This window comes from Coregonus lavaretus (genome assembly GCF_964263955.1).
Source record: "Coregonus lavaretus genome assembly, chromosome: 37".
Lineage (NCBI taxonomy): Eukaryota > Metazoa > Chordata > Actinopteri > Salmoniformes > Salmonidae > Coregonus > Coregonus lavaretus.
The window spans coordinates 29,732,608-29,757,130 of record NC_140024.1 but is presented as its reverse complement, the minus strand read 5'-3'; the positions used below and the strand labels follow the sequence as shown (position 1 = coordinate 29,757,130).

The 24,523-nt window shown below is 45.1% G+C and overlaps 1 protein-coding gene across 1 annotated transcript in view; it reads right to left on the bottom strand.

Moving 5' to 3' along the window:
* Positions 1–24,523, bottom strand: part of LOC311111416 (metallophosphoesterase MPPED2-like) — a 98,285-nt gene that overhangs the window by 57,057 nt on the left and 16,705 nt on the right. The window contains exon 2 of the mRNA XM_084154128.1: positions 7,944–8,125. Coding sequence (XP_084010254.1) covers positions 7,944–8,125 — 182 coding nt within the window. The remainder of the gene's footprint in view (positions 1–7,943; positions 8,126–24,523) is intronic.

Below are 24,523 nucleotides of genomic sequence, written 5' to 3'. Positions count from 1 at the left end.
CTAGTCTCTGCATCATAAATGACTATCTAACCCTATAAGGCTGCTTCATCTCTCAGTCCCACAGCCTCTAACTGCATCACAGATCCATTTACAAACACACACACACACACACACACACACACACACACACACACACACACACACACACACATGCAACGTCCAGGGAACGCACCGGCAACACAATTACTGCCAGCCAACTCCATCTCGCTTGCTCTAAGGGGAATTAGCACTATATTTTATTGCCATCAAGATGCATTTTACAAAAGGGGGCAGCGTGATCCCCAGACCCTCTTTATTAACTTCCTCCATAAACTACAGAGAGAGAGAGAGAGAGAGACGGAGAGACAGAGACAGCAAGAGAGAGAGAGAGAGAGAGAGAGAGACAGCGAGATAGAGAGAGACAGCGAGATAGAGAGAGAGTGAGAGAGATAGCGAGAGAGAGAGAGACAGAGACAGCAAGATAGAGAGAGAGAGATAGAGAGAGAGAGAGAGAGAGAGAGATAGCGAGAGAGAGAGAGACAGAGACAGAGACAGCGAGATAGAGAGAGAGATAGAGAGAGAGATAGAGAGAGAGATAGAGAGAGAGAGAGAGAGAGAGAGAGAGAGAGGAGAGCGAGAGAGAGCGAGAGAGAGATAGCGAGAGAGAGAGAGAGAGAGACAGAGACAGCGAGACAGAGAGAGAGAGAGAGAGAGAGAGACAGAGACAGCGAGATAGAGAGAGAGATAGAGAGAGGGAGAGAGAGAGGCACACGTTTCCCATGCCAATAAAGCCCTTAAATTGAAATAGAAATTGAGAGAGAGAGAGATAGAGAGAGAGAGAGCGAGAGATAGAGAGAGAGAGAGAGAGAGAGAGAGAGAGAGAGAGAGAGAGAGAGAGAGAGAGAGAAAGAGAGAGAGAAAGAAAGAAAGAGAGAGAGAAAGAAAGAGAGAGAGAGAGAGAGAGCGAGAAATATAGAGAAAGAGAGAGAGAGAGAGAGAGAGAGAGAGCGAGAGAGAGAGAGAGAGAGAGAGAGAGAGAGAGAGAGAGAGAGAGAGAGAGAGAGACAACGAAATCTATTGTTCTAACTGTCACGTGTTTTTCTTGAGAGAGTAAGGCAAAGGACAAACCCTTTGCTAACATCTGCGTTACAGAACACATCAATTAGAATGTGTACACTCTGCTCCGAGCCTGATCAACTACAGATTGGGCTCAGCTGTCTAAAAGCACAGCACATCATTTTCTGTATGTAGCTAAGAATACCCCCCTTATAACCAACACAATAATAAGATGTAGAAAATCTATTACATTCGCTAATAGCAATTTGTAAAGTGAAGATGTTAGGTAGTGAATATGTTGCGAATGATTGACGATACAGACAGATGCATGTGTATCTATACGCCTCCACAAATAAAACTTGACAAGAAACCTGTTAGCTTCATATTAACACTAACACTGTTCAAAACATGTGAAGAACTCGTTAGCGACAGCAGCTCCTGGGTCTAGGTAGGTACAGTAAACACTAAAGTTTTAATTTCAAGGGCCAGTGCAGTGTTTTTATATATTTCCACACTATGAGGTTGGAACAATGGGGAAGAGTGGGGTAAATTGAGCCATTTTTTACATTCAGCATCACTCCGTCAAGGGAAATAGAAATATAGTATCTACATATATTTCAGGATGTTGTGTATCCCTACAGATAATCTGAATTCATGTAAATATTATTGATGAAAACATACCCTGTCCAAAAAAAGTGCTCTCTTGGCAGCGGGACAGGGTAAGTTAAGCCGCCTACACAATTCTGTACAGAACGAAATATTACCACTACCTTTTTAAACCATGTCTATCTTTATTTTCCAAACACAATTCAACACAAACACAATCACTTTTTTGTCTTTTAGGCATTCTAAGCATATTTTAACACAGGCGTAACACCTAAGAAACACCTTTAACATAGGCCAGGCCCTGTTGTTACCTCATATCCCAGCGATAATGCCTTGCATTACACCTGGGAAGAAAACACTTCAATTTGCCCAACTTGCCATTGGCTCAACCATTAGCTCAACATTTTCACTATATTAGCCCACACAGTGTCACGACTTCTTCCGAGGCTGCCTCCCCTCCTTGTTCGGGCAGGCTTCGGCGTTCGTCGTCCCCAGCTTACTAGCCACTGCCGCTCCATATATCATCATTCCATTTGTCTTGTCTTGTCAATCACACACACCTGGTTCTTATCCCCTCATTAGTCCATGTATAAGTGTTCCCTCTGCCCCCTTGTCCTTGTGGGTGATTGTTTTATGTGAGGTGAGTGTAGCTCGGTGGAGCTACTCGTACCTTGTTATTGCCGGGGTAGATATTTCCCCTGTGCCTGTATTTTGTGTTCGCTATCCAGCGCAACTGTGTATGACGGAATAAACTCTGTATTCTGTGATTTACCCTCCTGCGCCTGACTCCTTCTAATCACACTCATCACACACAGCTACAAGGATGCACTTTCAGTTGATATAAGTTGCATGGACTCACTCTGTGTGCAATAATAGTGGTTAACATTACTTTTGAATGATTACCCCATCTTGGTACCCTATACATACAATTATCTGTAAGGTCCATCAGTCGAGTAGTGAATTTCAAGCACAGATTCAACAACAAAGACCAGGGAGGTTTTCCAATGCCTTTTCTAAAGCAGACATTGAATATCCCTTTGAGCATGGTGACGTTATAAATTAAGCTTTGGACGGTGTATCAATACACCCATTCACTACAAAGATTCAGGCGTCCTTCCTAACTCAGTTGACGGATAGGAAGGAATCCGCTGAGGGATTTCACCATGAGGCCAATGGTGATGTTAAAACAGTTACAGAGTTTAATGGCTATGATAGGAGAAAACTGAGGATGGATCAACAACATTGTAGTTATTCCACAATACTAACCTAAATGAGTGAAAAGAAGGAAGTATTAAAATAAACATGCATCCTGTTTGCAACAAGGTACTAAAGTAATAATGAAAAAATTTGTCCTGAATACAAAGTGTTATGTTTGGGGCAAATCCAACACAACACATTACTGAGTACCACTCTTCATATTTTCGAGCATTGTGGTGGCCGCACCATGTTATGAATATCCTCGTCACCGGCAAGGACAAGGTAGTTATTTTTGGGGGGGGATAAAAAGAAAGGGAATAGAGCTAAGCACAGACAAAATCCTAGAGGAAAACCTGGTTCAGTCTGCTTTCCAACAGACACTCGGAATTCACCTTTCATCAGGACAATAACCTAAAACTAAAGGATACATATACACTGGAGTTGGTTACCAAGACGACACTGAATGTTTCTGAGTGTCCTAGTTACAGTTTTGACTTAAATCGGCTTGAAAATGGCTGTCTAGCAATGATCAACAACCAACTGGACAGAGCTTGAAGAGTAAAAAAAGAATGTGTAAATACTGTACAGTCCAGGTGTGCAAAGCTCTTAGAGACTTACCCAGAAAGACTTGCAGCTGTAATCGCTGCCAAAGGTGATTCTAACATGTATTGACTCAGGGGGTTGAAAGCTTATTGAATCAAGATACATTAGTGTTTTATTTTTCATTCATTTTTTTTTATGTTAGAATTTGACATTACAGAGTATTTAGTGTAGGTAGTTGAAAAAAAAGTATATTAAATCTATTTTAATCCCAATTTGTTACACAACAAAATGTGGAAAAATGTAAGGGGTGTGATGACTTTCTGAAGGCACTGTAAACGGGTCTTTTCCATTTATGGTTTAACATTTATGTATTAACATTTATTAATTATGTGTGTGTGTATGATAACATCTCTGGAGGGTTTTTACATAAGGAGTTGAGGCTAACCAAACTGGAAAATCTGCTGTAAAAATATGTTTGACTTCAAAAGCAAATAAAGGCAACCCTGTGTAACTTTTGTTCTAAATCTCTGCAAAACAGCAGGATATTTCATGCTTTCTGTATCTGTACGCACGCACAAACACACGCACACACGCACGCACACACACACAGGCAGATCAGATCTCTGGGTCCTACGAGGGCAGCTTTAACCAGAGGATGAGGGTTAGAGGGGGTAACAGTAGAGAGAATGGGACAGACCGGGTCAGAGAAAGCTCATTCCCCTCCATTGATCTCCAATGATCTGCTCTATCAGCCTAACAGCAATCAATGGCTCGGCTTTAGAGAGAAAAACACAGTCCTCTCCAGAGAGAAGGGAAGAACAGAGGGAAAAACACAGTCCTCTCCAGAGAGAGGGGAAGAACAGAGGGAAAAACACAGTCCTCTCCAGAGAGAGGGGAAGAACAGAGGGAAAAACACAGTCCTCTCCAGAGAGAGGGGAAGAACAGAGGGAAAAACCCAGTCCTCTCCAGAGAGAAGGGAAGAACAGAGGGAAAAACACAGTCCTCTAGAGAGAGGGGAAGAACAGAGGGAAAAACACAGTCCTCTCCAGAGAGAGGGGAAGAACAGAGGGAAAAACCCAGTCCTCTCCAGAGAGAAGGGAAGAACAGAGGGAAAAACACAGTCCTCTCCAGAGAGAGGGGAAGAACAGAGGGAAAAACACAGTCCTCTCCAGAGAGAAGGGAAGAACAGAGGGAAAAACACAGTCCTCTCCAGAGAGAGGGGAAGAACAGAGGGAAAAACACAGTCCTCTCCAGAGAGAAGGGAAGAACAGAGGGAAAAACACAGTCCTCTACAGAGAGAGGGGAAGAACAGAGGGAAAAACACAGTCCTCTCCAGAGAGAGGGGAAGAACAGAGGGAAAAACACAGTCCTCTACAGAGAGAGGGGAAGAACAGAGGGAAAAACCCAGTCCTCTCCAGAGAGAGGGGAAGAACAGAGGGAAAAACCCAGTCCTCTCCAGAGAGAGGGGAAGAACAGAGGGAAAAACACAGTCCTCTCCAGAGAGAGGGGAATAACAGAGGGAAAAACACAGTCCTCTCCAGAGAGAGGGGAAGAACAGAGGGAAAAACCCAGTCCTCTCCAGAGAGAAGGGAAGAACAGAGGGAAAAACCCAGTCCTCTCCAGAGAGAGGGGAAGAACAGAGGGAAAAACCCAGTCCTCTCCAGAGAGAGGGGAAGAACAGAGGGAAAAACACAGTCCTCTCCAGAGAGAGGGGAATAACAGAGGGAAAAACCCAGTCCTCTCCAGAGAGAGGGGAAGAACAGAGGGAAAAACCCAGTCCTCTCCAGAGAGAAGGGAAGAACAGAGGGAAAAACACAGTCCTCTCCAGAGAGAGGGGAAGAACAGAGGGAAAAACACAGTCCTCTCCAGAGAGAGGGGAAGAACAGAGGGAAAAACACAGTCCTCTCCAGAGAGAAGGGAAGAACAGAGGGAAAAACACAGTCCTCTCCAGAGAGAGGGGAAGAACAGAGGGAAAAACACAGTCCTCTCCAGAGAGAAGGGAAGAACAGAGGGAAAAACACAGTCCTCTACAGAGAGAGGGGAAGAACAGAGGGAAAAACACAGTCCTCTCCAGAGAGAGGGGAAGAACAGAGGGAAAAACACAGTCCTCTCCAGAGAGAAGGGAAGAACAGAGGGGGGAAAAGAGCACGATAAAGGATAGAATAAAAAGAAAAGGAAAGAAACAGGGAGAGATGCAGTGAATGAGAGGAGCACTGAGGAGGGAAAGATTGAAGCAGGGAAAGTGCTGTGTTTAGTGGAGTTCTAAACTACGCATGGAAACATTCCCCTCTTTCATGTCCACAAACTCTGAGCGCTACAGTATATAAACTAGAACACAAAGTATCTCTCTCGCTCTCTCGCTCTCTCTCTCTCTCGCTCTCTCCCTCCCTCCTTTATTTCTCTAGTCTCTTGCATTATTCTCCCCCTTTAAAACATCTCTCCAGGCAGTTTTCCTGTCTTTCTTGGCCCTGTCTCTCTCACTGTTGTCCTCTTTTCTTTGATCCCCCCTCTTCTCTGTGCTGGTTATCCCCCCTCTTCTCTGTGCTGGTTATCCCCCCTCTTCTCTGTGCTGGTTATCTACCCTCTTCTCTGTGCTGGTTATCTCCCCTCTTCTCTGTGCTGGTTATCTCCCCTCTTCTCTGTGCTGGTTCTCTCCCCTCTTCTCTGTGCTGGTTATCTCCCCTCTTCTCTGTGCTGGTTATCTCCCCTCTTCTCTCAGCTGGTTATCTCCCCTCTTCTCTGTGCTGGTTATCTCCCCTCTTCTCTGTGCTGGTTATCTACCCTCTTCTCTTCTCTTCTCTTCTCGATGCTGGTTATTGTCAGTTGTAGTGGACAGAGAACAGGTCTGCTGACACAGACAAAATAACAGCATTGTGTTCTGCTCTCAGCCAGCCAGTCAGTCAGTCAGTCAGTCAGCCAGCCAGCCAGCGCTCAGTTTAAACAGGATAATGACAGACGTTGCGCTCCAAATAACACCAAGTCATTTTCCACTTTAGTGTACATCGATTCACTATTATGAACACAATCCTCTCATACACACACACACACACACACACACACACACACACACACACACACACACACACACACACACACACACACACATACACACACACACACACACACATATACAAGCACACACATACAAGCACACACACACACACACTTGCTGTCTGTCTGTGTTGACAGAGGGAGGGGCTATCCAGTCTCCTCACCAGGCTGTATCTCACTGGGGTATCCATAGGGTCAGGAGGCTGGGTGGGGGACAGACACACACTGTGACAGTGCCCAGCATGAGGTCTGATGGCTCCTGATGTCTGTCAGTGTGTGTGTGGATTAGGACCCTTGCACCTGGCAGCACAATTGAGGGACAGACTGGCACAGCAGACGGCAGACTGGCACAGCAGACGGCAGACTGGCACAGCAGACGGCAGACTGGCACAGCAGACGGCAGACTGGCACAGCAGACGGCAGACTGGCACAGCAGACGGCAGACTGGCACAGCAGACGGCACTGGCACAGCAGACGGCAGACTGGCACAGCAGACGGCAGACTGGCACAGCAGACGGCAGACTGGCACAGCAGACGGCACTGTGGCGCCACTCGCTCTCTGGCCCTCATTGTCACCCCAGGGGCGCGGAGTGTGTGTCAGGGAGGTGTGGCTCGGAGTGTGTGTCAGGGAGGTGTGGCTCGGAGTGTGTTTCAGGGAGGTGTGGCTCGGAGTGTGGCTCGGAGTGTGTTTCAGGGAGGTGTGGCTCGGAGTGTGTGTCAGGGAGGTGTGGCTCGGAGTGTGTTTCAGGGAGGTGTGGCTCGGAGTGTGTTTCAGGGAGGTGTGGCTCGGAGTGTGTTTCAGGGAGGCGTGGCTCGGAGTGTGTGAGGGAAGTGTGGCTCGGAGTGTGTTTCAGGGAGGTGTGGCTCAGAGTGTGTGAGGGAAGTGTGGCTCGGAGTGTGTGAGGGAGGTGTGGCTCGAAGTGTGTGAGGGAAGTGTGGCTCGGAGTGTGTGTGAGGGAGGTGTGGCTCGGAGTGTGTGTGAGGGAGGTGTGGGCAGATCATGCATGTGTATGTGTGTGTGAATGTTAATTTATATTTTATATCAGAATTGTATGTTAAAATGTATGTGTGTGTGAATTAGGATGAAGGTGAAATAATAGCAGGATAAGGATTTGCCATACAAGCTGAAAGGATGCATCTTTAACCTGGGGGGAGTGGGGTAACTAAAACCAATAAGAGATCACACACACACAGCCAGCCCAGAGGTCCCACCCAGGGTCAGGGGTTAACTGCGCAGAGTGTTAGGTCACAGGGGTTAAACTGGGTACTTAGGCCACCAGTCAGGGTAGGTACACTATTGTGTGTGTCTGTCACTGGTTATACCTTTGTCTGTTTGTCCTTCCGTGTGTTTTCGTGTGTGTACAAACGAGTGTGTGTGTATGTGTGTATAAATATGTGTGAAAACGTCCCCTTGGGAATGTGGGTTTTGTATGCTTCTCTCTGTGTGTGTGTGTGTGTGTGTGTGTGTGTGTGTGTGTGTGTGTGTGTGTATGTGTGTGTGTGTCCTGTACCTAGCCAGTCGTTGAACTTCTTGACCTCAGAGGGCAGGCCCAGCTCAGTGAAGTCTCCCGTGTGGAGCAGCACGTCACCATAGGGCATCTGGATCCCATCTGTACGGGAGTGTGTGTCCGACACACACACAAACCGCGTGTGTCCTGCTGGCTTAGGAGTGTCATACGGGGTAGGGTCCACCCTGAGAGAGAGAGAGAGAGAGAGAGAGAGAGAGAGAGGGGGGGGGAAAGGGAGGAGAGATGAAAGAGGGACGAGAAAGAGAGAAAGGAAGTCCGTAAAAAAAGGGGGAGAAAGAAGGAAACAGAGAAAATAAATATGAGAGAGAAAATAAAGAGAATAGAGCTGTACTCAGAGACACCCCCTGTCCTACAGTAGCTGTACTCAGAGACACCCCCTGTCCTACAGTAGCTGTACTCAGAGACACATCCTGTCCTACAGTAGCTGTACTCAGAGACACATCCTGTCCTACAGTAGCTGTACTCAGAGACACAACCTGTCCTACAGTAGCTGTACTCAGAGACACATCCTGTCCTACAGTAGATGTATTCCTCAGAGACACAACCTGTCCTACAGTAGCTGTATTCCTCAGAGACACATCCTGTCCTACAGTAGATGTATTCCTCAGAGACACATCCTGTCCTACAGTAGATGTATTCCTCAGAGACACATCCTGTCTCAGACACCAGGTCAGTAGAAACGGTGGAATGAGGGAGCTAGCTGCAGCACCCTGTATATCAGAGCATTAGGCTGGAGTTCACAAACTGCTTTCATTCAGGTCCAACTTTAAACACTGTTATCCTCCCAAGTCCACTGCAGGTCAAGGGTCAAGGACTAGGGTTCTACTGGAAGAGACCAGGATGGAAACATACTGAAAGCAGGACGAACACGGTCAGCCCCTCTTTGTTCTTTTAACATGAGAAAATGATGGATTTTGGAGACTTGTGTGTTTTTTTTGTTTTTTTGATAATGGAGAAAATAAATGATTCTGTGTCTCGATTTTCACAAACTCCCCAACAGAGTAGCTTTTAGTAGCTTGACTTTGCGTGAAGCATAAAATAAAATGATTATAGGAGTCATCTGTAGTTGAAGATGGCATCAATTGGAGCAGCTAAATCACGTTATTTCAACATAATTTATGTGATGGAAAAAGAAGCCACATTTATTTGAGTAAAAGTTTAAAGGATTTTTTTTTTTACCAGTAGTCAGGAAAAACCTTCCAGAAAAAAGGCTGATTATTTTTGCTGGCAAATTGGGGAAAGGGTGTTAAAAACTGTATTTTTCTGTCCATTTGTGAAAAGAAAAATCACTTAGACCCTGGTCTCGCCTGGGCATCCTTTTATTTATGTCTGCTATAAAAGGAAGAAAAAGGATAGAGAGAGCGTTTGAAAGGAGGGAGAGAAAATCTTGTCAGTAATTGAAGTCAGCAATGTGCAATCCCCCACACTCTGCCAATAGGCCATTATTTCATTAGGAGATGAGATGTCACTCTACAGACAACATCAGCCCCATAATCAACACATCTGTCTCCCACAAACCTGACAAGCACACACACACACGTGCACGCACACAAAATAAAATGTAAAATGTGCGCGCACAGAATATATAATTTGAGTCCACACAGTCGACACCCATTCTCACCCATTCTCTCAAACACACACACACACACACACACACACACACACACACACACACACACACACACACATCATTAACAGAAATGGGAGTGAAAGACATTACGGAACAAAGAAAAACCTCTTCAAAAATCAGTCTGAAATTTAAATTGCTTCACTAATAAGGCTCCCAAATGCTCTGCAGTGCAGATCCCCAGATATGGGTTCGTCTTATAAGGCAAAGATGGTGCTCTCTCTCCTTTTCAGAAGAACCTTTCATCCATGCAGTGATTTGGGTCGGGGGCCTGTTTGCCTACAGCATGTGAGGCCAGGCAGGCAGGGTTTCCTCTACCATGTCTTAGGCAGGAAGGTACTCATTCTGGCTCTGTAACCCACTGCCTAGAAAAGCATCTAGCCTTTATAAACATGTTGGTGCAGCCTAACATGCTGCCTCAGTAGCCTTTATAAACATGTTGGTGCAGCCTAACATGCTGCCTCAGTAGCCTTTATAAACATGTTGGTGCAGCCTAACATGCTGCCTCAGTAGCCTTTATAAACATGTTGGTGCAGCCTAACATGCTGCCTCAGTAGCCTTTATAAACATGTTGGTGCAGCCTAACATGCTGCCTCAGTAGCCTTTATAAACATGTTGGTGCAGCCTAACATGTTGTCTCAGTAGCCTTTATAAACATGTTGGTGCAGCCTAACATGCTGCCTCAGTAGCCTTTATAAACATGTTGGTGCAGCCTAACATGCTGCCTCAGTAGCCTTTATAAACATGTTGGTGCAGCCTAACATGCTGCCTCAGTAGCCTTTATAAACATGTTGGTGCAGCCTAACATGCTGTCTCAGTAGCCTTTATAAACATGTTGGTGCAGCCTAACATGTTGTCTCAGTAGCCTTTATAAACATGTTGGTGCTTGCAGCCTAACATGTTGTCTCAGTAGCCTTTATAAACATGTTGGTGCAACCTAACATGTTGTCTCAGTAGCCTTTATAAACATGTTGGTGCAGCCTAACATGTTGTCTCAGTAGCCTTTATAAACATGTTGGTGCAGCCTAACATGTTGACTCAGTAGCCTTTATAAACATGTTGGTGCAGCCTAACATGCTGCCTCAGTAGCCTTTATAAACATGTTGGTGCAGCCTAACATGCTTTCTCAGTAGCCTTTATAAACATGTTGGTGCAGCCTAACATGCTTTCTCAGTAGCCTTTATAAACAAGTTGGTGCAGCCTAACATGTTGTCTCAGTAGCCTTTATAAACATGTTGGTGCAGCCTAACATGTTGACTCAGTAGCCTTTATAAACATGTTGGTGCAGCCTAACATGCTGCCTCAGTAGCCTTTATAAACATGTTGGTGCAGCCTAACATGCTTTCTCAGTAGCCTTTATAAACAAGTTGGTGCAGCCTAACATGCTTTCTCAGTAGCCTTTATAAACAAGTTGGTGCAGCCTAACATGTTTTCTCAGTAGCCTTTATAAACATGTTGGTGCAGCCTAACATGCTGCCTCAGTAGCCTTTATAAACATGTTGGTGCAGCCTAACATGCTGCCTCAGTAGCCTTTATAAACATGTTGGTGCAGCCTAACATGCTGCCTCAGTAGCCTTTATAAACATGTTGGTGCAGCCTAACATGCTGCCTCAGTAGCCTTTATAAACATGTTGGTGCAGCCTAACATGCTGTCTCAGTAGCCTTTATAAACATGTTGGTGCAGCCTAACATGTTGTCTCAGTAGCCTTTATAAACATGTTGGTGCTTGCAGCCTAACATGTTGTCTCAGTAGCCTTTATAAACATGTTGGTGCAACCTAACATGTTGTCTCAGTAGCCTTTATAAACATGTTGGTGCAGCCTAACATGTTGTCTCAGTAGCCTTTATAAACATGTTGGTGCAGCCTAACATGTTGACTCAGTAGCCTTTATAAACATGTTGGTGCAGCCTAACATGCTGCCTCAGTAGCCTTTATAAACATGTTGGTGCAGCCTAACATGTTTTCTCAGTCGCCTTTATAAACATGTTGGTGCAGCCTAACATGTTTTCTCAGTAGCCTTTATAAACATGTTGGTGCAGCCTAACATGTTTTCTCAGTAGCCTTTATAAACATGTTGGTGCAGCCTAACATGTTTTCTCAGTAGCATTTATAAACATGCTGGTGCAGCCTAACATGCTGCCTCAGTAGCCTTTATAAACATGTTGGTGCAGCCTAGCATGCTGCCTCAGTAGCCTTTATAAACATGTTGGTGCAGCCTAACATGCTGTCTCAGTAGCCTTTATAAACATGTTGGTGCAGCCTAACATGCTGCCTCAGTAGCCTTTATAAACATGTTGGTGCAGCCTAACATGCTTTCTCAGTAGCCTTTATAAACAAGTTGGTGCAGCCTAACATGTTTTCTCAGTAGCCTTTATAAACATGTTGGTACAGCCTAACATGTTTTCTCAGTAGCCTTTATAAACATGTTGGTGCAGCCTAACATGTTTTCTCAGTAGCATTTATAAACATGTTGGTGCAGCCTAACATGCTGCCTCAGTAGCCTTTATAAACATGTTGGTGCAGCCTAACATGCTGCCTCAGTAGCCTTTATAAACATGTTGGTGCAGCCTAACATGTTTTCTCAGTAGCCTTTATAAACATGTTGGTGCAGCCTAACATGCTGCCTCAGTAGCCTTTATAAACATGTTGGTGCAGCCTAGCATGCTGCCTCAGTAGCCTTTATAAACATGTTGGTGCAGCCTAACATGCTGCCTCAGTAGCCTTTATAAACATGTTGGTGCAGCCTAACATGCTTTCTCAGTAGCCTTTATAAACAAGTTGGTGCAGCCTAACATGTTTTCTCAGTAGCCTTTATAAACATGTTGGTGCAGCCTAACATGCTGCCTCAGTAGCCTAACGCCGGGAAATATCTTTGGGAATTTAAAAGCAGGGCCATATGGAGGCTGACTGTAGGTCCAGACCTATCTATCTCCCTGGTGTGGAGAGGCTGACTGTAGGTCCAGACCTATCTATCTCCCTGGTGTGGAGAGGCTGACTGTAGGTCCAGACCTATCTATCTCCCTGGTGTTGAGAGGCTGACTGTAGGTCCAGACCTATCTATCTCCCTGGGGTGGAGAGGCTGACTGTAGGTCCAGACCTATCTATCTCCCTGGTGTTGAGAGGCTGACTGTAGGTCCAGACCTATCTATCTCCCTGGTGTTGAGAGGCTGACTGTAGGTCCAGACCTATCTATCTCCCTGGGGTGGAGAGGCTGACTGTAGGTCCAGACCTATCTATCTCCCTGGTGTTGAGAGGCTGACTGTAGGTCCAGACCTATCTATCTCCCTGGTGTTGAGAGGCTGACTGTAGGTCCAGACCTATCTATCTCCCTGGTGTGGAGAGGCTGACTGTAGGTCCAGACCTATCTATCTCCCTGGTGTTGATAGGCTGACTGTAGGTCCAGACCTATCTATCTCCCTGGGGTGGAGAGGCTGACTGTAGGTCCAGACCTATCTATCTCCCTGGTGTGGAGAGGCTGACTGTAGGTCCAGACCTATCTATCTCCCTGGTGTGGAGAGGCTGACTGTAGGTCCAGACCTATCTATCTCCCTGGTGTTGAGAGGCTGACTGTAGGTCCAGACCTAACTATCTCCCTGGGGTGGAGAGGCTGACTGTAGGTCCAGACCTATCTATCTCCCTGGTGTTGAGAGGCTGACTGTAGGTCCAGACCTATCTATCTCCCTGGTGTGGAGAGGCTGACTGTAGGTCCAGACCTATCTATCTCCCTGGTGTGGAGAGGCTGACTGTTGGTCCAGACCTATCTATCTCCCTGGTGTTGAGAGGCTGACTGTAGGTCCAGACCTATCTATCTCCCTGGGGTGGAGAGGCTGACTGTAGGTCCAGACCTATCTATCTCCCTGGTGTTGAGAGGCTGACTGTAGGTCCAGACCTATCTATCTCCCTGGTGTGGAGAGGCTGACTGTAGGTCCAGACCTATCTATCTCCCTGGTGTGGAGAGGCTGACTGTAGGTCCAGACCTATCTATCTCCCTGGTGTGGAGAGGCTGACTGTAGGTCCAGACCTATCTATCTCCCTGGTGTTGAGAGGCTGACTGTAGGTCCAGACCTATCTATCTCCCTGGGGTGGAGAGGCTGACTGTAGGTCCAGACCTATCTATCTCCCTGGTGTTGAGAGGCTGACTGTAGGTCCAGACCTATCTATCTCCCTGGTGTTGAGAGGCTGACTGTAGGTCCAGACCTATCTATCTCCCTGGGGTGGAGAGGCTGACTGTAGGTCCAGACCTATCTATCTCCCTGGTGTTGAGAGGCTGACTGTAGGTCCAGACCTATCTATCTCCCTGGTGTTGAGAGGCTGACTGTAGGTCCAGACCTATCTATCTCCCTGGTGTGGAGAGGCTGACTGTAGGTCCAGACCTATCTATCTCCCTGGTGTTGATAGGCTGACTGTAGGTCCAGACCTATCTATCTCCCTGGGGTGGAGAGGCTGACTGTAGGTCCAGACCTATCTATCTCCCTGGTGTGGAGAGGCTGACTGTAGGTCCAGACCTATCTATCTCCCTGGTGTGGAGAGGCTGACTGTAGGTCCAGACCTATCTATCTCCCTGGTGTTGAGAGGCTGACTGTAGGTCCAGACCTATCTATCTCCCTGGTGTTGAGAGGCTGACTGTAGGTCCAGACCTATCTATCTCCCTGGTGTGGAGAGGCTGACTGTAGGTCCAGACCTATCTATCTCCCTGGGGTGGAGAGGCTGACTGTAGGTCCAGACCTATCTATCTCCCTGGTGTGGAGAGGCTGACTGTAGGTCCAGACCTATCTATCTCCCTGGTGTGGAGAGGCTGACTGTAGGTCCAGACCTATCTATCTCCCTGGTGTGGAGAGGCTGACTGTAGGTCCAGACCTATCTATCTCCCTGGGGTGGAGAGGCTGACTGTAGGTCCAGACCTATCTATCTCCCTGGTGTGGAGAGGCTGACTGTAGGTCCAGACCTATCTGTGACCAGCTGCTCAACTCAAACTCACTAAATCGAGATAGGAAAGAAAATTAAATGAAAACGTAGCAGCGGAGAAAACAATATTTGCTATTGACCGGGGTGCAGTAAATAAAACATGGACACACAGAAACAGCATGCACACACACCCACACACACACGGCAGTGTAACTGATTAGATTTGGTCCACTGTGGCCAAGACGTCCTGGAGCTTTAGAGGATTCGACAGTTCTAGTTATGGAAGAGGCATTGGTGCAGAACCCTGTCGCCAACACACACACACACACACACACACACACACACACACACACACACACACACACACACACACACACACACACACAGACCCACATATATAAACTGCTAACAGGACCCTAGTACAGCCATGACATGCTATGCTTGCCAACCATATCTCTATGCCTTCAGATCCATTCCATTTACAGTTATGCTAAGATAAAGAATCACGCACCCACCCTCTCACACAAACACACACACAACCACACACCCACACTCACACAAACACACACACACACACAAAGACGAGGGTAGACTGGCACGTACCGAAATAAAGAGAGGAGAAAAGCCATCTCTTCTCCTTTGAGATTTAATCCACCCACAGAATGAAAATAAATACCTGCAGCCCCTATCAATTAGAGCAGGCCATGCCAAGCCTCAGAACCAACACTATAACACTATATTAATTTAGGAGACGTTACACACACACACACACACACACACACACACACACACAGTTAGCATGCAGTATGTTAATAATATATATACTCAGTATGTAGGCCTATCTAGTTAGCATGCAGTATGTTAATAATATATATACTCAGTATGTAGGCCTATCTAGTTAGCATGCAGTATGTTAATAATATATATACTCAGTATGTAGGCCTATCTAGTTAGCATGCAGTATGTCATCAATATACACTGAACAAATATATAAACGCAACATGTAAAGTGTTGGTCCCATGTTTCATGAGCTGAAATAAAAGATCCCAGAAATCTTCCATATAGAAATCTTCCATATGCACAAAAAACGTATTTCTCTGAAATGTTGTGCACAAATTTGTTTACATCCCTGTTAGTGAGCATTTCTCCTTTGCCAAGATAATCCATCCACCTGACAGGTGTGGCATATCAAGAAGCTGATTAAACAGCATGATCATTACACCGGTGGACCTTGTAGTGGGGACAATAAAAGGCCACTAAAATGTGCAGTTTTGTCACACAACACAATGCCGCAGATGTCTCAAGTTTTGAGGGAGTGTGAAATTGGCATGCTGACTGCAGGAATGTCCACCAGAGCTGTTGCAAAATAATTTAATGTAAATTATTCTACCATAAGCCGCCTCCAACGTCATTTTAGAGAATTTGGCAGTGCATCCAACCGGCCTCACAACCGCATACCATGTGTATGGCGTCGTGTGGGCGAGTGGTTTGCTGATGTCAACATTGTGGACAGCGGTGGGGTTATGGTATGGGCAGGCATAAGCTACGGACAACGAACACAATTGAATTTTATCAATGAAAATTTTAATGCAGAGATACCATGACGAGATCTTGAGGCCCATTGCCGTGCCATTCATCCGCCACAATCACCCGATGTTTCAGCATGGTAATGCACGGCCTCATGTCGCAAGGATCTGTACACAATTCCTGGAAGCTGAAAATGTCCCAGTTCTTCCATGGCCTGCATACTCACCAGACATGTCACCCATTGAGCATGTTTGGGATGATCTGGTTAGAAGTGTACGACAGCATGTTCCAGTTCCCGCCAATATCCAGCAACTTCACACAGCCATTGAAGAGGAGTGGGACAACATTCCTCAGGCCACAATCAACAGCCTGATCAACTCTATGCAAAGGAGATGTCTCGCGCTGCATGAGGCAAATGGTGGTCACCAGATACTGAATGGTTTTCTGATCCACGCCCCTACCTTTTTTAAGGTATCGGTGACCAACAGATGCATATCTGTATTCCCAGTCATGTGAAATCCATAGATTAGGGCCTAATGAATGTATTTCAATTGACTGATTTCCTTATATGAACTGTAACTCAGTGAAATCTTTGAAATTGTTGCATGTTGCGTTGATATGTTTGTTCAGTATACATACTCAGTACGTAGGCCTAGCCAGTTAGCATGCAGTATATCATTAATATACATGCTCAGTATGTAGGCCTATCCAGTTAGCATGCAGTATATCATTAATATACATGGTAGGCAAAACAAAAGCAGTGGCAGTGTTTTCTAATCCGAAACATAGTTGTCCTTATTTGCTGACTGTCCTCCTTTGAACTGAGGTAACGCACAGGAATGGGAAGAGGAATCCTACTGTAGATCAGTGGTCCCCAAACGTTTTCCCTCGGGCCCCCCTTCCATCAAAACACCTAGCTAAAACACGTTAGCTGATATGGGCTAGTTGATCTTCTATAAAGAGCTCTCTAAGGTCTGACAAGAGGGAAAACTGATGATGCACTACCCACATTTTAACATTTCAACTTGAGCATTCCACTAATGCAACTTTTAAGAGGAAACATGCTTTGTGGGGGGGGGGGGCGCGCCCCACAGTTTTGGAAACACTGTTGTAGATCACTGCTTTGAAACAGCAGGATTATATCAAACCACTGACAGGTATGGGAAACTCGTAAAACCACAGAGGTAAAGTAGCCCACTGACAGTATGGGAAACTCGTAAAACCACAGAGGTAAAGTAGCCCACTGACAGTATGGGAAACTCGTAAAACCACAGAGGTAAAGTAGCCCACTGACAGTATGGGAAACTCGTAAAACCACAGAGGTAAAGTAGCCCACTGACAGTATGGGAAACTCATAAAACCACAGAGGTAAAGTAGCCCACTGACAGTATGGGAAACTCGTAAAACCACAGAGGTAAAGTAGCCCACTGACAGTATGGGAAACTCGTAAAACCACAGAGGTAAAGTAGCCCACTGACAGTATGGGAAACTCGTAAAACCACAGAGGTAAAGTAGCCCACTGACAGTATGGGAAACTCGTAAAACCACAGAGGTAAAGTAGCCCACTGACAGTATGGGAAACTCGTAAAACCACAGAGGTAAAGTAGCCCACTGACAGTATGGGAAACTCGTAAAACCACAGAGGTAAAGTAGCCCACTGACAGTATGGGAAACTCGTAAAACCACAGAGGTAAATTAGCCCTGATTTAAAACAAAATGAGAGTGAAACACAGAGAGGGAGAATGAAAGATAAAGCTAGGGGATGAGTAGAGGGATAATACTACCGTAGAGCAGAGCACAGTCTGAAATCTACTATTAAACAGTCCACTAACCGTTTAGTCACTAAACTGTTAGCCACCACTAGCCAGCCTCCGCCCAGTACCCTGCCCTGAACCTTATTCACTGTTACTAGCTGGCCTCCTCCCAGTACCCTGCCCTGAACCTTATTCACTGTTACTAGCTGGCCTCCGTCCAGTACCCTGCCCTGAACCTTATTCACTGTTACTAGCTGGCCTCCGCCCAGTACCCTGCCCTGAACCTTATTCACTGTTACTAGCTGGCCTCCTCCCAGTACCCTGCCCTGAACCTTATTCACTGTTACTAGCTGGCCTCCGCCCAGTACCCTGCCCTGAACCTTATTCACTGTTACTAGCTGGCCTCCGCCCAGTACCCTGCCCTGAACCTTATTCACTGTTACTAGCTGGCCTCCGCCCAGTACCCTGCCCTGAACCTTATTCACTGTTACTAGCTGGCCTCCGCCCAGTACCCTGCCCTGAACCTTATTCACTGTTACTAGCTGGCCTCCTCCCAGTACCCTGCCCTGAACCTTATTCACTGTTACTAGCTGGCCTCCTCCCAGTACCCTGCCCTGAACCTTATTCACTGTTACTAGCTGGCCTCCGCCCAGTACCCTGCCCTGAACCTTATTCACTGTTACTAGCCGGCCTCCGCCCAGTACCCTGCCCTGAACCTTATTCACTGTTACTAGCTGGCCTCCTCCCAGTACCCTGCCCTGAACCTTATTCACTGTTACTAGCTGGCCTCCACCCAGTACCCTGCCCTGAACCTTATTCACTGTTACTAGCTGGCCTCCACCCAGTACCCTGCCCTGAACCTTATTCACTGTTACTAGCTGGCCTCCACCCAGTACCCTGCCCTGAACCTTATTCACTGTTACTAGCTGGCCTCCACCCAGTACCCTGCCCTAAACCTTATTCACTGTTACTAGCTGGCCTCCTCCCAGTACCCTGCCCTGAACCTTATTCACTGTTACTAGCCAGCTACTACCCAGTACTCTACCCTGCACCTTAGAGACTGCTGCCCTATGTACAGAGTCATTAAACACTGGTCACTGTAATAAAGTTTACATACTGTTTTAACCACTTTATATGTATCTACTGTATTCTAGTCATGGCTCATCATATATATAATTACTGCTATACACACCTATTCTATTCATATACTGTCCATACTGTCTATACACACATATATATGTATATATATGTGTGTATAGACAGATATATATGTATATATATATATATGTGTATATATATATATATATATATATATATATATATATATATATATATATACTACCGTTCAATTAGAAATGTCCTTGTTTTCCATGAAAACATACATGAAATGAGTTTGAATAGGAAATATAGCTAAATGCATAGGAAATGTAGTCATTGACAAGGTTAGAAATAATAATTTTTAATATAAATATTAATTGTGTTCTTCAAACTTTGCTTTCATCAAAGAATCCTCCATTTGCAGCAATTACAGCCTTGCAGACCTTTGGCATCCTAGTTGTCAATTTGTTCAGGTAATCTGAACAGATTTCACCCCATGCTTCCTGAAGCACCTCCCACAAGTTGGAATGGCTTGATGGGCACTTCTTACGTACCATACGGTCAAGCTGCTCCCAGAACAGCTCAATAGGGTTGAGACAGAATACCAGCTGACTGCTTCTTCCCTAAATAGTTATTGCATAGTTTGGAGCTGTGCGTTGGGTCATTGTCCTGTTGTAGGAGGAAATTGGCTCCAATCAAGCGCCGCCCACAGGGTACGGCATGGCGTTGCAAAATGGAGTGATAGCCTTCCTTCTTCAACATTCCTTTTACCCTGCACAAATCTCCCACTTTACCACCACCAAAGCACCACCAGACCATCACATTGCCTCCACTATGCTTGACAGATGGCATCAAGTACTCCTCCAGCATCTTTTCATTTGGTCTGCGTCTCACAAATGTCCTTCTTTGTGATCCGAACACCTCAAACTTCGATTCTTCTGTCCATAACACTTTTTTCCAATCTTTCTCTGTCCAGTGTCTGTGTTATTTTTCCCATCTTAATCTTTGCTTTGTATTGGCCAGTCTGAGATATGGGTTTTTCTTTGCAACTCTGCCTAGAAGGTCAGCATCCCGGAGTCGCCTCTTCACTGTTGACGTTGAGACTGGTGTTTTGCGGGTACTATTTAATGAAGCTGCCAGTTGAGGACCTGTGAGGCAAGAGTGTGCAAAGCTGTCATCAAGGCAAAGAGTGGCTATTTGAAGAATCTCAAATATAAAATATATTTTGATTTGTTTAACACTTTTATGGTTACTACATGATTCTATATGTGTTATTTCATAGTTGTGATGTCTTCACTATTATTCTACAATGTAGAAAATAGTAAAAATAAAGAAAAACCCCTTGAGTAGGTGTGTCCAAATTTTTGACTTGTACTGTATATATATATATATATATATATACACAGTATATTCCGGACTCTGACATTGCTTGTTCTGATATTTCTTGATTTCTTGATTTGTACTTTTTGGGATTATTGTGTATCGTTTTGTATCGCTAGGTATTATTACTGCACTGTTGGAGCTAGAAACACAAGCATTTCACTGCACCTGCAAACCTGTGTACATGACCTATAAACTTCAATTAAAATTTGTATTCGGTTTTTATTTACATTTTAGTCATTTAGCAGACGCTCTTATCCAGAGCGACTTACAGTTAGTGAGTGCATTCATTTTCATACTGGCCCCCCGTGGGAAACGAACCCACAACCCTGGCGTTGCAAGCGCCATGCTCTACCAACTGAGCTACAGGGGACTTTATCACTGTAGCGGTAATACTCAGTACTGTAGAAGTGACTTAAATACACACTGAGACAGAAATATCCCTCAGTGTGTGTGTGTGTGTATGTACAGTGAGGGAAAAAAGTATTTGATCCCCTGCTGATTTTGTACGTTTGCCCACTGACAAAGACATGATCAGTCTATAATTTTAATGGTAGGTTTATTTGAACAGTGAGAGACAGAATAACAACAAAAAAATCTAGAAAAATGCATGTCAAAAATGTTATAAATTGATTTGCATTTTAATGTGGGAAATAAGTATTTGACCCCTCTGCAAAACATGACTTAGTACTTTGTGGCAAAACCCTTGTTGGCAATCACAGAGGTCAGACGTTTCTTGTAGTTGGCCACCAGGTTTGCACACATCTCAGGAGGGATTTTGTCCCACTCCTCTTTGCAGATCTTCTCCAAGTCATTAAGGTTTCGAGGCTGACGTTTGGCAACTCGAACCTTGAGCTCCCTCCACAGATGTTCTATGGGATTATGGTCTGGAGACTGGCTAGGCCACTCCAGGACCTTAAGGTGCTTCTTCTTGAGCCACTCCTTTGTTGCCTTGGCCGTGTGTTTTGGGTCATTGTCATGCTGGAATACCCATCCACGACCCATTTTCAATGCCCTGGCTGAGGGAAGGAGGTTCTCAACCAAGATTTGACGGTACATGGCGCCGTCCATCGTACCTTTGATGCGGTGAAGTTGTCCTGTCCCCTTAGCAGAAAAACACCCCCAAAGCATAATGTTTCCACCTCCATGTTTGACCGTGGGGATGGTGTTCTTGGGGTCATAGGCAGCATTCCTCCTCCTCCAAACACGGCGAGTTGAGTTGATGCCAAAGAGCTCAATTTTGGTCTCATCTGACCACAACACTTTCACCCAGTTCTCCTCTGAATCATTCAGATGTTCATTGGCAAACTTCAGACGGCCCTGTAGATGTGCTTTCTTGAGCAGGGGGACCTTGCGGGCGCTGCAAGATTTCAGTCCTTCACGGCGTAGTGTGTTACCAATTGTTTTCTTGGTGACTATGGTCCCAGCTGCCTTGAGATCATTGACAAGATCCTCCCGTGTAGTTCTGGGCTGATTCCTCAATGTTCTCATGATCATTGCAACTCCACAAGGTGAGATCTTGCATGGAGCCCCATACCGAGGGAGATTGACAGTTCTTTTGTGTTTCTTCCATTTGCGAATAATGGCACCAACTGTTGTCACCTTCTCACCAAGCTGCTTGGCGATGGTCTTGTAGCCCATTCCAGCCTTGTGTAGGTCTACAATCTTGTCCCTGACATCCTTGGCGAGCTCTTTGGTCTTGGCCATGGTGGAGAGTTTGGAATCTGATTGATTGATTGCTTCTGTGGACAGGTGTATTTTATACAGGTAACAAGCTGAGATTAGGAGCACTCCCTTTAAGAGTGTGCTCCTAATCTCAGCTCGTTACCTGTTTAAAAGACACCTGGGAGCCAGAAATCTATCTGATTGAGAGGGGGTCAAATACTTATTTCCCTCATTAAAATGCAAATCAATTTATAACATTTTTGACATGCATTTTTCTGGATTTTTTTGTTGTTATTCTGTCTCTCACTGTTCAAATAAACCTACCATTAAAATTATAGACTGATCATTTCTTTGTCAGTGGGCAAACGTACAAAATCAGCAGGGGATCAAATACTTTTTTCCCTCACTGTATGTGTGTCTGTGTATGTGTGTCTGTGTATATGTGTGTGTGTGTGTGTGTATGTGTGTGTGTAATTGAAAAAGCTCTTACACCACTAAAACTGAAACTAGATATCTGTCTAACACAAAGTAAAACACCTCTTATTAAAAGGTTTCTATAACACACCACAATATTGGCTTATTGGTTCAAGTGGAACTGACAGCATTTTAGCAAGATGAAACCTTATTCAAATCTTCATATACATCCCCAGGAAGAATATTACACTTTTTTTTTTTTTACATTTTCTGACAAGCGAGCACTTAGATATGGTCATTTTCACGTTTTCATAAATTCTTAGAATTTGCAATAAAATGCAAATTAATTACTTAAAATCATACAATGTGATTTTCTGGATTTTTGTTTTAGATTCCGTCTCTCACAGTTGAAGTGTACCTATGATAAAAATTACAGACCTCTACATGCTTTGTAAGTAGGAAAACCTGCAAAATCGGCAGTGTATCAAATACTTGTTCTCCCCACTGTATACTAAGGCATTTGTGAAAATTCTATAGCAATATAGAGTGGGAAAGTGGCCGTGTGTTTGGACAATGAATAAACACTGCAGTAAATAAAAACATCTGTCTCGTCCAGGACTGTGCAGACCGGTGCGCCTTAGCCAATCAGAGGTTCAGTAGGCCTATATGCAAACAAGCCATTTGCCACACGGGCCTGCCATCATTCACTTTGAACTAGACTGTGTGTTTACAGGCAGTTGCAACAGCACGACTTTAGATCATTAGAACGCATTAGGCAAAAGCCACAAAATACACTTGGATGGATTTCTGTAAATATGTACCTAAATACCACGGGGGTCCTCTTACATTTGGGAACTGTACAGTCCTATTGATCAAACAACCATAAAAAGGTAGGCTATCTTTCCCTATATACACATCAACAACAACAAGCTCAACACCTAATGCTAACCAGAGCAAGAAGCGCTAAAATCGAATGAAGGAACATTAGATAAACCCTCTCAAACCTTTTCAGCTAGTTGGCCGTCAAATTTGCAACCAAAGGACACGTGCATTTCTAGCTGTGTAGCCACCGAAAAACGATACTAGAGGGAAAAGGCAGTCACTCACCCCCTACTCCAATGACATGGCATCCTCCTAGCAGCTAGCTAGCTATTAGGCTGTGTTTTTAGCTTGCTACATAAATAGATACGCTAGCATATTAGCCACGTTATGACTGACTTGTGATCATTGCCCTTGCTAGTTTGATTTTATTGACATTCCCAGCCTTAGTTACATTTGTCAATTTTTTCCCAAAATATTGAGTCATTGAAACTGAAAAAATGCATCCCGAATGGAGGCAGCAAACAATGTACCAGGCCAGCTGTAATTTACAACCTGATAGCAATATTTTTTGGACTACCAAGAAATGTATTGGGGAATTATACACTGCTCAAAAAAATAAAGGGAACACTTAAACAACACATCCTAGATCTGAATGAATGAAATAATCTTATTAAATACTTTTTTCTTTACATAGTTGAATGTGCTGACAACAAAATCACACAAAAATTATCAATGGAAATCAAATGTATCAACCCATGGAGGTCTGGATTTGGAGTCACCCTCAAAATTAAAGTGGAAAACCACACTACAGGCTGATCCAACTTTGATGTAAAGTCCTTAAAACAAGTCAAAATGAGGCTCAGTAGTGTGTGTGGCCTCCACGTGCCTGTATGACCTCCCTACAATGCCTGGGCATGCTCCTGATGAGGTGGCGGATGGTCTCCTGAGGAATCTCCTCCCAGACCTGGACTAAAGCATCCGCCAACTCCTGGACAGTCTGTGGTGCAACGTGGCGTTGGTGGATGGAGCGAGACATGATGTCCCAGATGTGCTCAATTGGATTCAGGTCTGGGGAACGGGCGGGCCAGTCCATAGCATCAATGCCTTCCTCTTGCAGGAACTGCTGACACACTCCAGCCACATGAGGTCTAGCATTGTCTTGCATTAGGAGGAACCCAGGGCCAACCGCACCAGCATATGGTCTCACAAGGGGTCTGAGGATCTCATCTCAGTACCTAATGGCAGTCAGGCTACCTCTGGCGAGCACATGGAGGGCCGTGCGGCCCCCCAAAGAAATGCCACCCCACACCATGACTGACCCACCGCCAAACCGGTCATGCTGGAGGATGTTGCAGGCAGCAGAACGTTC